The sequence below is a fragment of the Lissotriton vulgaris genome, chromosome 8, assembly GCF_964263255.1.
Source record: "Lissotriton vulgaris chromosome 8, aLisVul1.2, whole genome shotgun sequence".
NCBI classification, from domain to species: Eukaryota; Metazoa; Chordata; class Amphibia; order Caudata; family Salamandridae; genus Lissotriton; species Lissotriton vulgaris.
The window spans coordinates 826,822,619-826,840,768 of NC_141696.1; the positions used below are offsets into that span (position 1 = coordinate 826,822,619).

At 43.9% G+C, this 18,150-nt stretch overlaps 1 protein-coding gene across 1 annotated transcript in view; it reads left to right on the forward strand.

The window, feature by feature from the left end:
- Nucleotides 1-18,150, forward strand: part of AFF3 (ALF transcription elongation factor 3) — a 2,122,574-nt gene that overhangs the window by 1,377,098 nt on the left and 727,326 nt on the right. The window contains exon 7 of the mRNA XM_086936175.1: nucleotides 15,262-15,313. Within this exon, the coding sequence (XP_086792301.1) occupies nucleotides 15,262-15,313 (52 nt within the window). The remainder of the gene's footprint in view (nucleotides 1-15,261; nucleotides 15,314-18,150) is intronic.

The following is an 18,150-nucleotide window of genomic DNA, read 5'->3' on the forward strand; positions in this document are numbered from 1 at the left end:
CAGAGCTGATTTGCATATTGCCATTGTCTAACCCAGGGTGGTGTGGAGTGCAAAAAAACGATGGATTTGGGCCCAGATCTTTTGACTGGGGGAGTGTGTGACATTGATCCACATTCAGTCCATCACTTGTTGTTTTTGCGGAGGGCAGAATAATGTCATCTAACTGTCTTTTAAGTGCCTGACTGTAGATACTGGGACTTTCTGTGTACCCTTGAGGAGCTCTTGTGAAACAGAAACTACGACCTTACAGTGAGAATCCAAATAGATACTGACTGTCTGGATGAATGGGTATACTGAAGAAAGCATTTTTAAGGTCAATAACTGTAAAATGTGTTGCATCAGGATCTATAGCTGTTAGCAGAGTGCTGATGTCTGAGACCACAGGGTTCTGTGGTACCACACACTTGTTGAGTTCTCGTAAATCTACCACAAGTCTGTAGACCGGTGGTGCACCGTCATCTGTCTTCTTTCGCACTGGTAGAACAGGTGAATTACATATGTTGGAAGGTACTTCTCTGACTACTCCTTTTTGTACCAAGTCATCGATAATCTGAATAAGGGCTTGTTCCGCATCTGGAGGTAATTTGTATTGGAATACATGAGGTAAGACAACACCTTCCTTCAACGTGACTAGGTGTGGTGTGATATCCATGAACCCTACGTCAGTTGGATCCGTAGCCCATAATGTGGTAGGAATGTCCCTTAATCTGACATCTAATTCTCGTGTCGTGAAGTGACCTTTGAAATCTCGGAGGAATAGTCGTATTCCTTCCGGGGAGCAGCATATTTCAGCACCCAGCTCCTTTAGTGTCTGGATGCTGAGTAAATTTTCAGGACAGGATTTAGTAAGTACCAAATCGGTGGAAGCTGTAAGAGGGCCAACCTGAAGTGATACTGGTTCAGAAACTTTGTTAATGACTGGTGTACCTGAAAAACCCAAGGAAATACTATTTGAGCCAGAGAGGGGAACCTTGGGAACTTCGTTGTGTTGTACTGTCGTCCTACTGGCCCCGGTGTCAATCAGAAATTTTGTTTCTTTACCTAGGATCTTAGCGTGTACATAGGGACACTTTTGGTCGACCGGAACCAGTATTAGTGGACGACTATCGTGTTCCTCCCAGCTGTCTCATAAAATTGTAGGGAACTCAGGATAGGATGCCACTGGATACTGATAGAGTTGTGTGGCTAATTTAGTATCAGCTGGGGGAGTTGATGTTGGAGCAGAGGGACGAGTGGTATAGGGGCGAGGCTGTGTATTTTCAGTAGCAATATTATGTTGTAAGACTGGACAGTCACGTACAAAATGGCCAGGCTTTTTGCAGTAATTACAAGTAACCTTTTCTTGTGTTTCTGGACGTTGCTTATGAGTCTGAGGAATTGTATTGGTCTGCGGAACCAGTACCTTCATTTTAGTATCTTTTGTCCTCTTTTTCTCCTGTTCATGTTCATCTCTAATTCTGTTCTGATGGTACTGGAGCATCTGAAGTGCTTGTGAAGGAGAACTTGCTTGCCAAGTGCTTTCAACTTTTAATACCCTGTCTTTTATTTGAGGTAAGGCATTTTCTACAAGTTTTGAAACAAATAATCGACTATAGGCGTCTCCACCTGAGGAGAGACCACTATTGAGAAGAAAACATTTCTCTAGTCTGGTATAATAGTCCCCTATATCCTCATCTGGTTTTTGCTTGCATGCAGAGATAGCATCCCAAATCTTCCTTTTTGGTGGCCAATAACTGGGAGAGTATTTTCGGGAGAAGGCGAGGGAGTTCCAGGACTAGAGGTCCCAAGCCTTGTCCAGGAGTATGAGTAGTTTCTTCTGTCTCTAAAGCTGTCCATGTTATCTTTTTCCCTTCTACCTCCCAATCTTTCCCTTTTAGTTTGTCGTATGTTCCTTGAGGCAGTAGGACTTTGAGGAGAATATTGAGACCCTTATAAGTAAAGGAACCCATTTGAAGGATATCTTTGAGTTCCCTGTGGAAACCCATAGGATCTTTTTCATGAGAAGGGACCATTTTCTTCATTTCTAATATCTCTATTTTTGTCAGGGGAGTGTAGACAAATGTTTGTTGTAGTTTTCCTCCAGAATCTACAACAGGATGTACTTCTCGGAGAGGAAATTGACCTTGGTCATACTGAGGAGGACTGGAATCATAAACATTAGAATGGTATTGGACATAGCGTTGTTGTTGGTCTAGGAAAATGTTTAGGAATTCTTGTCCCCTTGTCGCCAACCTCCCTTCTAGACAGTCTCGTAAGAGAGGATGTAACATTTTGGGTGGGTGGCTAGCGGCTTCATACAAGGTAATGAGGTGTTGGACCATATAGATACTGGCTAGTCTTTGAGATGTCATGGGGAGCGATAAGAACATTTGGGCGACTATGTCAGGGCCATATATAGAATATTGGGACACCCAATGGGTGATTGATCGAATGAGTTCTTTCTCTTGTGTGGTGATTGGAGGTTCATCGTCCATCCAGTCATCCAAAGCTTCTTGTGTTAATTGAAATGATCGATCTGAAGAAGCTGATAATTTTTTAGACTTATTCCTAAGTTTTCCGCTACTTTGGGAGTGAGGGATATGAAAACGTACTGAACCCTGAAAAGCAGTTCCTTCTTCCCTGTCTTCGCCTGTACCCCCACTTTCTGTTTCTAGGGTAGGGGCATTTTTCTGGTGATAGTCGGAAACCTTACTGGTAAAGAGAGGGATGAAGAAATCTATTTCTTTTATTTTATTATAATTCCCCGCTACCACTGCTTGATCTAGCTGTAGTAAGTCATCGGGAACCTTTTTCCCAGCACTTGAGATTATGCGGATAAAGCAAGTAATCATAAATCGTGAGAGACATTTTTTATGAGCGATAGGTCTATTTTTAAAGCCTCTTGAAGGACTTCTAAGTTTTCTCCTGTTCGGAGAGCTTTGTAAATTTTATTTAGGCAGTTTGTGATATTTGGTACCTCCGGTATGCCTTCTAAAGCTTCCCGTAAGCGATAGGAGACATCTGCTTGTGGACCTTCACCTGGAGTCGGGTCGAATTCACATTCTAACATAGGCAGAACACCATCTGAAATATCAGGGATGGGCTCCATCTGAGTAACTATTCGTCTGACTGTTGCTTGATTAGTATAAGCAGGAGGTGGTTCCATTAAATAGGTGGTAATGAAATCTTTAGGTACAGAAGGAACTTTAGGACATGGAGGTGCTGTGGAAATACTAGGGTCTGGATTATCATCGGACTCTGTCCTTTGTGAAAGGATGGGATACATACCAGTAACGGAGGCCGAGGCCTCCCTTTTTATTTGTTCAAAATTAATATACACATTCTGTTCTCGTAACTTTCTCATCTTACTTTCTTCTGACATTCTATTTGCTTTCTCAACTTTCCTTTGCTCTTTCTGTTCCCTTCGATGTGCTTCCTTTTGCCATAATTCGATACTCTCTAACATCGAGGGTCTTGCTTTCTTTTCCCAACATTTCTTTTCAACTGCCACGATACAATTCAAATCCCACGTGCCACTCTTTGGCCATCTAATCGCAATTTCTAAATCTTGAGTGTAATCTTCCCAAAGATCTAAGTACAAAACGGCACCAATTCCATATTTGGTGTACATAAGAAAACCAGGAGTATCCTTTGGGGGGACTGGTACATCTTGTTCCAGTAACCCCCTCCGGGTACCCAGTTTACACAACTTTGAAAACAAAGGCATTGCGTCAACAAACAACAAAAACTTACACTTGATAACTTGATATATCCTGAGTATCAGAATACAAACATACCATTTTCTAGAAACCTAGAACCCGTCTTGACCGTGCTCTGAAAAATCAGAACCCGTCTTGACCGTGCTCTGAATAAATCAGAACCCGTCTTGATACACCCCCAGCAGTACTCACTGAGGTGCAGAGAACTTGAAGAAGATATGGACACTGGACTAGTTGCGCTGCGCTCTTGATCAGGGGACTTGTCGGGGTTCTGAAGACCTCGGACTCGGCAACTTCACAAGATTCGGGCTCTGGGTCGAGACTTCCGCTGTCGTCCTCACCGCCTCGTATGGATGGCTAGGCCGCGGCTTGGTCCCTCTTCGACACGAAGGAGTTCATGCAGGAACACCCTGCAGTGTGCACATTGAAGTCCGTCGGTATCTGGAGAGACAGGTTTGGGTCCGCATCACCGGCGTGTGGGGAGAAAGGGAAGTCCCTGTTCGGGTGCCAATTTACTGTGGTAAATTTTTTAGTAATTTACCTTGATCGGAATTTCTATAATATCAATAAGGTCAAGCATGAAGAGCAGAGTCCGTGGTGGTTAGAATTCAAGGGTCTTTATTCAGTAACTCGAGCTAAGGGAGAGCTCCGTCACCTAAGGAGGCTCGGGAATAGTCTCTGCTTTAATCAAAGAAAACATGGTATTTATACATTCTTGACATAGAAAATAGGAAGGAGCTTCCCTTTGAGCAAAACTCGGATAGCGTGTTGTAATCATACAGAAGTCATGCCAGCGTAACTGTGTCATAATCATACAGAAGTCATGACAGGAAGAAGCGTGACTGTGTCTTTAATCATGAGGAAGTCACGGCAGAAGCAGAGCGTTAAGAAATAACCCTAGGCTGGTTCCTTAGATAAGAGAGAGAGAAAAAAGAGAGAACTGGTCGTTGGCAGGATATCTGGTGTCATGTCTTTAGCAAACAGGCCCTGGTTTCTCGGAATTGGTTGTTGTGTCTTGGCAAACAGGGGCTTATTTCTCGGAATCGGCCTGACCATAAGAATGTGTGGTTGCAACGGGGCTCGTTTCTCGGAATCGGCTCGGACATAAGAATGTGTGGTTGTAATTAGAGGAAGTAGCACGTTGAGTGCAACCTTACGTTCATGTGCTCGGGTTTTCTAGTTTCCAGCATGGTGAGCTCGGGACGTAAAAGAGAGGGTGTATAATGGGACATACATAACGAAAATATTCATTTTTCACAAAACCCTTGGCGACAATGGATCATAATGTCGTTCGTAGGCCTCAGTGGGTCCTGGTTTGACAATAGAAGAGACAAAGACCACTGGTGTATACCTTAGCACCACAGTGGCCACAACACTCCATGTGCGGGTAAAGTTATCAGTACAGCTGGGTCTTATAATTTTCTCATCTCCAAACACTCCAATACATTTTACAGCAAATTTACCTCAAGACTCTGTGTGGTCAACATCAGTGTGTGAAGAGAAAAAGATTGCAGAATGCAGTGGCGGTGCGTCCATTGGGGCCTTTGGGGCGTTGCCCCACTAACCATGTGGACGACCGTCACGCTGAGAGGCAGGATGGGATGTTATTATAATGTGGTGATTGTAAGCGCACACAAAACTTCTCTGCGGCCGTCAATAATTACCGGGACAAGGCTGGCTGGCTGACATCACGGAAGGTGTGGGGGCGGGTCTGTGGCAGTGATTGACAGCACAGACACATATAGCAAGCAGTCTGCAGAAACAGCGCAGCTGCAGTCTGCGCATGTCAATGTCTGGCTACTCGATTTTTCAACTTGCCCACGCATGCGCTCATGTTACAGTACCTTCCCCTCCCTCCCCAACAGCGAGTCAGAGGGCAAGGGACCCGGGCCCCCAGGGTCTCATAAGGGCAGGACGTAACCCTGCTCTTAGCCAATCCTGGCGCAGTGGTGCTGGTAATGCAGCGCCAGGATTGGCTGAGACTCCAACGCGCAAACGGGGTGCATTTCAAACAACAAACTGATGATAGAACACTCGTGTCTCTGAGGCCGCGGCACAGCGTGTGATTCGGCCCGGGGACCGGGATGTGGAGAAGGAGCGGAGCCGAGGTCCGGAGGAAGGTAAGGTTTTCTTTATTATTATTACCCTTGCCTACGCCGTCCCCTGCGCAACACTCCTGGACCTGTGTACCCCCCCCTCTCACCCGCCCGTCTTGCCGGCCGCAACTGGCCTTTCGCTATACCAATCGATTCCACTGTTGATTTGAGCAATTAGAGAGTAGACACGCACACCATTACCTGCTGTGCTGATTTGGATATCTTATGATATACACAGATATCGCTTTCCCGGGAGGTAAAATTGCCGATCTCCTGCTCAAGGGCAAAGGTAGGCCAGACGTGCCTGTTGCAAAGTCGGAAGTATTTGGTGCTAATGCTTTCGAAGTTCGAACTCTCTGGTGGTACTGGGGGTCTCAGCCTCACTCTCCGGCACCCTCATAGCGGGTTTAATTTCAGGTGGGGCGCGCTCCGGGAGTCCCTGCGGCTGCGTTGCCAAAAGGAATGTGGTGGGGGCCGGGGCAGTGTGTTGTTGGGTGGGGTGGGAAGGGGAGCGGGCAACACACCTTTCAAGTTCCCCAAAGACTGAGAGGGCTCCTACCTGCTTCCGGGGTCCTCCTGATCTCACCATCTCCAAGTGCAGCAAGAAGTGCAAAGCGACCAGGAGATCATCCTCCGAGGGCAGGAGGGACCCACGAGCCTGGGGGGAGAGAGGTCGGAGGCAGAGGCAAGGAGGGAGAAGGGACCGGGAAGACAGGGTGAGACCGGAGAGCGCGGGACAAGACAGGAAGAAGGGGATAGAACAGGGAAAGACAAGAGAAAGCGGGGCAAACAGGAGAGGGGCAAGACAGGAGAGGGAGGACAGGCAGGAGAGAGAGGGTGGACAAGACAGGGAAAGACAGGGGAGAGGGGGGCAGGCAGGAGAGAGAGAGCGGACAAGACAGGGAAATACAGGAGAGAGGTTGGACAGGCAGGAGAGGGCGCAGGGGGACAAAACAGGAAAAGACAGGAGAGAGGGGGACAGGCAGGAGAGAGCGCAGGGGACACAACAGGAAAAGACAGGAGAGAGGGGGACAGGCAGGAGAGAGCACAGGGGGCAAGACAGGAGAGAAGAGGGACAGGCAGGAAAGAGAGGAGGGACAGGCAGGAAAGAGAGGGGGCAAGACAGGAAGGAGAGGGTGAAGGGCGCAGAAAAGGGAAAGAGCAGTAGAGAGTAAGAAGAGAGAGGGATTACAGAGAGGTGCCGAGAGGAGACACAGAGGAGAGGGACAGAGTGTGGGAGAGCGTGAAAGGACAGAGGAGAGAGAGACCCGGGAGGAGCGAGGACCGAGGAGAGCGGGTGACAGGATGAAAGTGAGAGCCCAGGAGAGGGACAAAGTGTTGGCAGATAAAAGGAGGGGTGAGGCAGCGCAGGGTACCGAGAAGAGGGAGTGAGGAGGGAGGCAGGGGTAAACTTCAGAAGGGAGTGAGGGGCCCTCTGTGAGAGAGCAGGAAGAGGAAAGACCAAGGCAGGGGGCGAAGGAGCGTGAAGGGGGGCTGGGAGGGGATGATCAAAAAGTTATGGTATTGGGTTTAAGGCCTTTTCGAAATAAGACTTTATCCATGTCTGATAGACATCTCATTTGACAATGTTTAATGGTGACTTTTTTCTTTTTTTCTGTTTTTTCCTTCCTTCCTTTTTTCATGTTTCTTTCTGTCCATTTTTTATCCATACATCTATAAATCAATTCATCATGCCTTCTCGCCATTCTTCTTTCATCAACCGTCCTTCCTTCTCTTATGCATCGATCTGTATTTTTTCTCTTTCCTCCTTTCTTTAACCATCAATACATGCATACATCCTACAGTCCTGACTTCTCTCCACCTATCCATCCATCCATCAAGCCATCCTTCTTTCCTTCCTTTTTTTAAATCCACTAATCTACCTATCCTTCTTTTCACTGCATCTTTATCTCCATCATCCACTCTTCTCTGCCTCCTTCCATCCATCACTTTGTCAATTCTCTGGATCCCTTCTCTCCATCCATACTATCCTTCATAGATCCATCCTTATCTCCATTATCCCTCACCCTCCTCTCTATCCATCTCTGTTACGCATCCACCCCATTCATCTCACCATTCATACTCTTTTGTTTCATTTGTTCCCCCACTCCAAAGCTCTCTCATACTCGCCATGTATGTCTGTATTTCTCAGCTTCTGTTTGGAGACCAACAGTCTCTGATCAAAGTAGAAGGAGCATTAAATATATCATGATAATCAGAACTGCCCTGTGGCACTTGTACAAAATTCTAAAGTGGGAGGTTTGTGTTTTCCTCATGTGATTGTGTCTCTGTCTTTTCCATGTTGGAGATTGAAATCTCCCAGGAAATTGTGATGACAAGGAAAAGTGAGATGATCAGCTAGGAACACCATCAATATTTTTTGTTGCAAAGTGGTCAGCATGGGGTCTTCAACCTTAGTGTTTTAGATGTCAAGTTTGTAGTATTCACCCTAAGACATTAGAATGCATAGGACCTTAATATTGAGTTAATCAGTTGCATTAAGGTACTTCTTGTGGGTGAAGTAACTTCCCATTATATTCCGTTATGTGCTACAGAAGTGGATGGTGTTGTACTCTAATGGTAAGGTAATGGCATGGAGGATGAGTAGAACCAGGTTTCTGTGAATGCAGAAGCATAAAGGCACATTCATGGATGATAACACATTTAGAAATTGATTTAGAGACCAGAGCCCTGGAGTTCAAGAACGCAGCTTAGATGTAATGTCTAGGAGATGGATCACTGGGCTTTGAGGAGATGGAACTTCTAAGGTCGCTTTTAGAGATTGATGAAGTTATGATATCTACTGCTTGAGATTGTGGTGATAGAATGTGATGTTGATCTTATTGACAGAGTATGTGCGGATGTTGGATGCACATAAGAAGTCACATTAGGTGTGCATTAATTGCAGCAGTTTGACAACACATTTGGTTGACTCCACATTGAGGTGCAAACCTATACTTGATGCAACATCATAATTAGTGGGGAAAACCAGTACAAGGACAACTCACTTTTATGTGCAAAATAACAATTGGGTGCAAATATCATTGAGGTGCAAAATCACCCATGGAGCAAAGTGAGCAGGAATGTTGGGCCCGGTGTACTAACATTAGGAATACTATTTTCCTAATTGCGATTCGCTCTGAATCTCAATTAGGAAATCGGTATTCCTAATTAAATTATTTTGAGCAATTCCTAGTGGGTCGTAAATAGACCTACCTCATGCATATTAATGAAATAGGTTAAAATTTGCCACCCATCAGAAATCGATGTCATCACAAGTGGTGTTGGCCTGCTGACGCCAGCAGATCACCATGTCTGTGATTGCTTTTAAATAAAGCACTATTTTTTTTAAAAATGCAACCCGATTTCTGTAAAGGAAAATTGTAGGTGTTTACAAGGAAAAAATGTAACTTTGAAGTTTCATTTTTTATGAGTAGGCAGTGGTCTGTGGGACTACTGCTTGCTCTTAAAGAGTATTTCTTTTTCATTCTCAAATAGGGAGGGATGCCCTGAGAACCCCTCCCATTTGTGAATGGGTTACCACCTCCTTCAAGGAGTGGGTAAAATATTAATGTTTAGCAACTGTAATTCAGTCACAAAGCATTCACACGTCCCATTCAGATTCGGTATTTGGAAGAGACACCCTAAACAAAGTCCTTTCAAATTCCGAATCACAAACACACATTGCAATTCGGTAACATTTTACCAAATCCCAGTTTGTGTCTTGTGCACATAATCAGCCGTTTCTGAACACAAAAATGCTTAGCCCGTGGTGTCATATTTAGCAGCAAAATCACACTCTACCACAAAATAACTTGTATTTGTAAAATCATCCTTAGAGCAACTTCAGGAGAAAATTGGAAACACTTTAGGAGAACAATTCCATTCAGGAGGAAGAACAGATGCAGGTGCATTATCAACAGGAGCACAAAAACCCTCTTGAGACTAAATATTACAAGGGGCATTCAGGTGCAAAATCTAAGGCTTCAGTGACTTTATGCTTCTTACTGACTCCAAATCTATTTTCAATCAGGTGGCCTCCTATGTCTATGCGGCCTGGAAGGCCACCTCACCTCATCAGCCATAATCTCAAATACACCAAGTACCAACAGAATATTTTCTGTCTGGGTGCTTATTACATCTGTCACTAGAGTGGCATAGATCCTCGCAGTATTGCTTGTTGTTATAAATCATGGAAAATGTTGCAGGAGACCTATATTCAGAGTCAATGTAATCGCATATTGTAAAGGTAGAGGGAGTTCTGTGGGCTAAATCCAATCCGATAGTACTTACCATAAACACTTTATGAGCTTATTTGCACAGTGTTGATGCACTTATTTACAACTCAAATTTTATCTGGCCCCATTTTATCTACTGACATCTGAGAGTTGCACCTTTTCCAATTTTTATAGTCTGCTTTTAATCGAACTCCTAAGGCAACTGCAATTTTTAGTCCATAACATAAGTACTTTTTCAGCATGTTAGCACAGCTGCGGGCAGTGGGAACTATATGCAGTTTATTTCGAATCTTACACAGTGATCAATGAGGATAGCTTATTTATATTACTATATTCTGGATTAGGCCACAGTTTAGCCTAGCCTTTATTTACCTGATCAAAGAAGAATGGTTTCATTGCATTGCATTACTAGGGAGAGGCAGGGGCATAAGCTCTAGGGGCCCTAAGTACAAAAATCGTGTTTTTGTGATTTCCTAATAGCGAATTTTAGCAATTTGTTATTATGAAATTATGAAATCTCAAACTGTGATGTACAACAGTGTGTTTGACACTGTTAGCAATTTGCAGTGACTTGCAAATGGACCTGCCTCATCGATATTTATGAGGCAGGTAGCAATATGCAACCCATTGTTAATGGCAACAATCATATAGATGTGGCTTTTTGGGGTCAGCAGACCACCAGGTCTGTGATTGCTTTTTAAATAAAGCAATACTTTTTTTTGTAATTCAGCCCAATTTTCCTCAAAAGGAAAACAGGATGCATTTCATAACATAAAAATGAAGAGTTAACTTTTCATTTTTTAGGAGTAGATAGGTGTTTGTGGGACCACTGCCTGCTCCTAAAAAATGTTTGTTCCCACATTCACGGAGGGGAAGGGGTCCCTTCGGTACTCTTTCCCATTTACTTATGGGTTACTACCAACTTTAAGTTGGTGGTAACTGCAAATGTTTTACGACCACATTCCCGGATGCAAAACAATCCTACATACCAGTGCGACTCACTATTAGGAAGGGACACCCTTGACACGCCCCTTCCTAAACGACTCATAAACCCTATTTTGCAAGTCAGTTATAGGTTACCGACTCACAAAATACGGTTGGTACATGCCAAAACGCATTTGGGCATAAAATGCTTCGTACATCTGGCCCTAGATGATTCCCTTATTTCTTAATCGGTGTTGCAGTAACTTTTATTTCTTATATAGGTTTGAGATTTGCTTGTGCTTTTATAGAACCCTGTGTCATGTGTTTTATATTGTGTGGCTTATATTTGTAATCTGAAGCAATAAAGTTGTTGATGGTGTTGATGACGCTGAAATATGTTTATGTGCAAGTGTAGTTGAAAATTCACATTTTCACATCAAAAGAAGTGTGAGAACACCTATCGAGCAAAAATCACATTTAGGTGCACAGTGACAGCTTGGGTCAAAATCGCCACAGATTCAAAAGTCAGCTTTAGTATATCACATTTAAGTACAAAGTCATTCATTACCGTGATAGTAAACTGCTGATTGAGGTGTGAACTCCATGCATCTGTATAATATCACATTTGGTTGACAGCACTTTGAAGTACAAAATCACCCTTGGTGCAATATCTGCATGAATGCGGAAAAGTGTTTGGCGCACAGATCACACGTATGTGTAAAATCACATTTAGGGATGTAAAACCATATTTTGTGCAAATTAAGCACCACTGTGTTTTAGATTCAGGAGCAAAACCGCATTTAATTTTAGTTGCAAAGGGCCATTCATTAAGTTGCATATTCAGTAAAACTGTGGAAACACCTATTGGAGCACACATCATGTTAGTAAAAAAAACACATTTAGATGAAAAATCAAACTTGGTGCAACTCCAAAAGGAGACTGAAAACATTCTAGGGGACATGAAGAACAGAGCCAAACCAAACAACAATAGTATAAAAGCACTTGAAGGAGAAAAAAAAATGAAGAGAAAAATCACAGTTGGTGCAACATCAGCAGGAGTGTACAAAATGTGTTTGAGTAGCACATTTTAGATGTAGGTGTCAATTCACCATTAGGTGCAAACTGAAAGCGGTTGTACCATTGGGATGACTGTGGACACAGGTTTAGGAGCACAAATGTGCCTCCAATGCAATACACGGATGCTCTGGTTCACTGTCCATGCAGTGCAATGGGACGCACTCTTTAGACCATCCGATTAATACTCATGGTGGCCAATAGCTAACAGTGAGTTTAAAATATTCTTCTGGCCTGATCTAAAATGTGATTTAACACTTTCTTCAAGCAATGACCTCAGGGAGGGTGACAAAAACAAAAGAATGGCTAAAGGGAATTGAACCATTGCAACCTCTCCATGTTTCTGGATTGTTGACATGACCTCTGGAAACCCCTAAAGTTGCTTGTAGCAGGACCTAAAAGACATGATGGCTTACAATGTGTGTGGAGAAAGCCAATGCACATGCAGGCTTGACTGCTCAAAAGAATTCTAGGGTATGTGCTTTCCTTCTGCCAAGCACAGGTTCAGTTATAGCCCTAAAGAGAACCAAACAGTTGTAAATGTATGCCAGCCCGTCATTGGAGTAAGTCACGCACCACACATGGCCACTCACAGGTACTATATGTAGTATCCAGCTGGATACATTCTAGTTGTCTGCCCATGATGTCACACACTTTATACCCACCCACCACAGGCGTCACCAGTCAGGTGACCCTGTTAATAAAAGGGGCCGGAGTGCACGTGCTCCAGGCCTGTTGCCATCACCCCACTACTGTGTCAGTGTGCGTTACTTCCAAGTATGTGGGCCTAGCGCCCAGCAAATTTACATTATAGAACATAATAGAGTCAGGTACTTAAAATACCAGCCCATTGGAAAGAGGAAGGAGCTGAAGGGAGTTACCATGATGCCGCAAGCAACACAGACCAACTGAGGCCCTGAAGTTGTGAAATTCTCCTCCTTGCGTTTCAGTGTAAGCAATCCATTGATAGAACGTGCATCTCACAAGGGAAGGTATCCAGGTGCTAGAACAAAATGAGGGGACATTATAAGCCTGTTGTCTAGATAAAGAGCCATAGCTTCAGTTTCTTGTGGAACTCAAGTATTCAAAGACTCAAGGCCATTGAAATCATGACACCTTAGCAGGCATTAGCAAGAGGTGAGAGAGCCTGGATACTAGGATGTGATTGACAGTGTCAATGCAAAAGCTGGAAGAGGAAGGTAAACAAAGGCAATGATTGAAATGATCAGGCCCAGAGCATGCTCTAAGTATATTATATTAGGTTTGTTTGACCACTGGGATGTCAAACCCAGACCTATCTGTAAGTTCATTGACACCTGTGTCATTTTATGTGTGGGTAAAACACTTTGGCAGCTTAAATTGACATTTTGTAAATTAATGTGAGTTTACATTTGTAAAACAAATGAGTTGGGCACCTAAGTTGGCCCGAGCTTTAAGCTCAATTATTCCTTTAATTGTAAAATAAATACATATATTTTACAGAAGCTGGCGATGGCATTGGCTTCTCTTGTGGGTGTTGGTTATATGAGGGAGGAGATGTGATGGTGTGTTTTCACCTAGTGGAACAAAGAAGAAGGTGATAGAAAGGATGCTTGAGTTAATCTCAGCCACTGGCGATCGCTTGGGGCTACTTCCAGACAGTCAATTTGTGTTCCCCATGACACTCTAGATAGGGATCTGCCAAATGCAAGTCAGTCTTAGTACTGCACCAAGAGGAACAGTCCAGCCCGCAGTCCAGGCCAGGACCCCTCCAGACCGGAACACAAGGAACCACAGATCAGGGTTTAACCTACTTAGGTTTCTTCAGTTAGATACAGCTTGAGTGCGGTGTGCACAGTAAGTGTGGGGCTCATGTCTGGTCAATGGTGGTGGTTACATCAAGCGTTTGTTTCCATCACTTTGTTGTTTATTGCAGTATTTTCATCAAGGACTGCAAAATCTCATGCAGGGTTAGACTCTGGAGGCTGCCTGCCAATCCACTAGTTCAGCAGTCCTCTTATCTGACCCCCGTCTGTCAGGTGAAGATCTCTCTGTCTTCAGCACCACTGCCAGTGCAGATGCAGGCAAAAGGAGGGCGCTATGTGGGCTGCATGTTCTTTTGCATCCGCTCTGTACACTTTTTTGTTTTTCTAAAACAAACTCCCAAAGTGGGTGTGTTTTAGAAACACAAAAAAACACAGCGATGGTGGGGAGAGAATGGCCTGGAAGCCCATGGGGAGACAGGCCATCAGGTCAAGGGTTTTCACCAGAAAAGTCAGCTGAGGTTCTACTGGTGGAACCCCTACGGTTCTCCATCACTAAATGCAGTGCCTTATTTGAGCCAATGGTTTCCAGTACTCGGCCCGGCAATTAATTAGCATCACTGGCACTTATGACAGTCTGCCACATGGTGGTGCTCTTGGTCTAATTTAGAGAGGAGCACAACAGAAGGAGTGTGATGGTTAGTAGCTGCGTTGATACTGTAATTGGCAGCGCTGACAGCAGTAATGGGCGGTGCAACTTGAAGTAGCTTCATGATGAGGGACCTGCAACTTATAGTTTTTACAAATTAAGCAGTGACTAAATGAGGTAGGATGGTGGTGAGTGGGGCTCCACGTTATTTTTGGCTTATGCCCTGAAAATACCAACCCTCAAATGTCCCCCTAGCACCTTTTCTACAAACCACTATCCAACAGCTACAAAACTGGCCTACTTACTGTAAATTATATTGCCTTTTACACGGAATTACAGAAATACGTTTACATAAAGCCCTATCGCATAGGCAACCAGATGTCTGCATAGCTAGCCCTATAGGGAGTGATTAAGCACCCACGTGGAACGCTGTAGGTCCTATGCAAGTCCTTCAAAGGTACTAGGGGAGGCAGGAAATGTTCCATTTTAAGAAAAAAAGCAAGTCCCGCCAGACATTTCTGAGCATGCAACTGGCGTTCGTTCCCCGGCCATTCAATAAACTGAAGTGGAAGGAAACGAGCCCCATCTGCGACCTTTTCGCGCTCTGGCAGCGCTCCCCGCACTCAGCTCGGATGCTGTTTGTAAATAAGCACTTTAGGGCCTTGCTGCTAATCAGCGCCCAGGACAAACTGCTGGCAAGGGCAGCGCTGCCACTGATCAAAGCTGCGGGCTCTGAAGGGCTTTTACAACGAAAAATGCTCTGCTATTGGAACGAAACAATACCTGCATGATAATGACGCGGAGACCTGATTTGTTATTGTTTTCTTTGTATTTGTCTAGGGCGAGCGGAAGTGGTGTCAAATGATCCTGTTAGCAGCGCATCGAAAATTTCGTAAGTCCTTTTTCTATCTTAATTAGCAGAGATGAGTGTTGTCATTTTGGAAGCACTATTGGCCACTTCTTGACTGGATGCAGAGTAGCACGCTTAAGTTTGATGGAATCAGATTATCTTTATGCTTAGATGTGTTTTCCATGCAAATGTTGTTGTATTTTTTTCCCAAACTTCCAACAGAAGCAGAAACTATTTTGTAGATGGGAATAATGCGCTGCAGCATAAGTTTGAAACTTTTCACAAGGCTCAGGAACAGTCTAAAGATCCAGCACTAAACCTAAGTTGATTAAAATCATATTTTGCTCTTGTTGCAGTAATTTGCCTCTATCAGAAGGTGGCGCACTAAGGCCTTATGATAGCGCCGGGCCTGACTGGGCTGGTGCATGTAATAGAAACGGCTGGTCCATAGCAAGCAGTACTATAATTGTCAGGCCACTATTTGAAAGGCACGGAGACTTGACCCACCCTCCAGTCCTAACTTCAGAGGGGTGTGTGCTCTGTGAAGTGGACCAGGCCTTAAAACAGCTGATCAAATGAAATATTATGCTCTAGAGAACAATCCCAGGTTCATGGCTAATTATAAGCTAAGAGTCACCATTCTCAATTGGGTCTTTTTACTTAATGTGTGGTAACCACATACTTTGATGTCACTGAGACTGCATTTTCCCAGTCTCTTCTAGTCTTGTGGTCCTGTTGTTTCAAAAGTAACTAGGTTTAAAGCCCCTATGCTGCATTAGGTTGTCAAATAAAGGCCTTAGACTTGTGAACCTGTGCACCAGACACATAGTGGCGTACAGTCACCCTACACCACTGAAAAACTTTAAAAGGCAAGCGTGGGCCGCCAGGGCTGCTATAAAATGAGGTATTGTCTGTCCGCTTTAGGGGGCCACCTAGTGGTGGTACCAACTTACTACCAAAGTCTAAAGAAATATTTTTATATGTGTAATGGGAGCTTTGTCAGGGCCAGGAATACAAAAGCCAGCAGTAGCAACTACTACCCTCTGATTGTTACACATGGAGAACGGAATACAATTTCACAAAGAATTTAATTTACATATCCCTTGTGCAGGATTTTCGGATGAATTTTCATGGGCGCTAATCAGTCCATTCAGATGTACCTCTGAAGATGTAGTCCCCCTTTGTAAGTGCAGGCAGTGTCTCAGTCACAGAATAATTACAGCTTCTAATTCTTTTCTTACTTTTAATCTGAGATGTCTCGCACAGACACTTTGTACCTTGCTCCTTTGGTATGGTGTGTAATTTGAGCATCCAATGTAAGAAAATGTTTTTATTCCAGTTTGTATTATGAAATGCAAACGTGCTTTCTCCTGAAATTTTAGCAATCTTGCTGTTTAGGAGAGTTCTAGAAGAGTCTAAAAATATTCTGTTCCGGAAATACTTTGATGTTTAAAATATATTCCTATTGCCTTTCTTAATCTTTCATATTTTGTATTCTGTATTTTTGGGGCCTATGATTTTTCAATTTCTGTTTTTATAATTCGCTATCATATATAATCGGGTTGTGCTTATCAATTTCGGAAAATGGATATGTAAATTACACATTGTCACTTTGTAATAAGAAACCTCAGTCGTAATGCACCACCACATATAAAACATTTTAAGAACTGTGGCACAGGATCCTCTATGGGGTTGGCCATGTGAGATTCTATGTTTTGAGGTTCAACTATCAACAGGCTATTTTTTTACATACATTTGCCATTCCTCCTTTTTTTGAAAGCAACATATACATGATATTCTTTAAGATACAAAATAAATAGAATGACTTCATTAAAAAGCTTCTAAAACTTTCTGGAGATGAGACCACCTATCCCTTTATGGGAGGTTTAAGGGAAGGTCATGGAGAAGGGAAGGTGATTTTTAGCCAAGTCCATTGTAGGTAGCTGACATGGCACCACAACCAAGTGACCTCAAGAAGGTGCCAGATTACTGCATATAGGGGTCGATTATGATGTCCTTCAGAAAGGCTCTGAATCGGATTCGGGTCTGCCTAATCTGATTCGGAACCCATCTTTCCAACCGATTCGGAAAGCTTTCTGAATGACCGATTACGATGTTCGGAAAGCGTTTGGACTTTTGGAGTCGGTTCCGATGGCATTCAGAGGAACCGAGGCATTCGGAGCCGACTTGTACAAGTCTACGGCCCTCGCTTCAAGCCGAGCGATTACGATGTCGGATTCGGACATCCTTTCGAAATCGTTTTGTCTGACTTGAATCAGCTATCGGAATCTGACTTGGGTGCCTGAAGCAGGCCCCCCTTCACCCAGAGCCTTCAGAATGGGTCCTGTGGGGGTACCAAAAGGACCCCCTTCCAGACCATGCACAGTGTGGCAGGCACCAAGGGGTGCCCACCATAGGGTGTACGATTTTCCCCAGCCAGCCCTTTCTTCAATGGGAGCCTGTGTATTCGGTCAGAACACAGGCTCCTATTGACGTCAATGGGAGTCCGACCGAATGTTATCCAGAACCATCATAATTGGTCGGTCGGACTCCCCGAATCCGATTTGGTCGGAAACCATTCCGAGAGCGATTCAGTCGGAAAGCTTTCTGACCGACATTGTAATTAAGTCCATTTTCTCTAATAAAGCCTTACTGCTAGGGTGAAAGGAGCAATCAACTGGAAAAAGAATATTTTGCCTGAGGTTCTGAAAATCCTTCTATGAGTTTCTTTTACTTGGTTCCAGTTCAGTTTCAGAATCATTTATTTCGGAATGTTTTCCACTTTTTTTTAGGTCAGAAATAGCTAAAGCTTTGGCTGTATCGCCATCATGTTTTAAGAACAAATCATAACAAAAATACATGCATGTATATACACATGG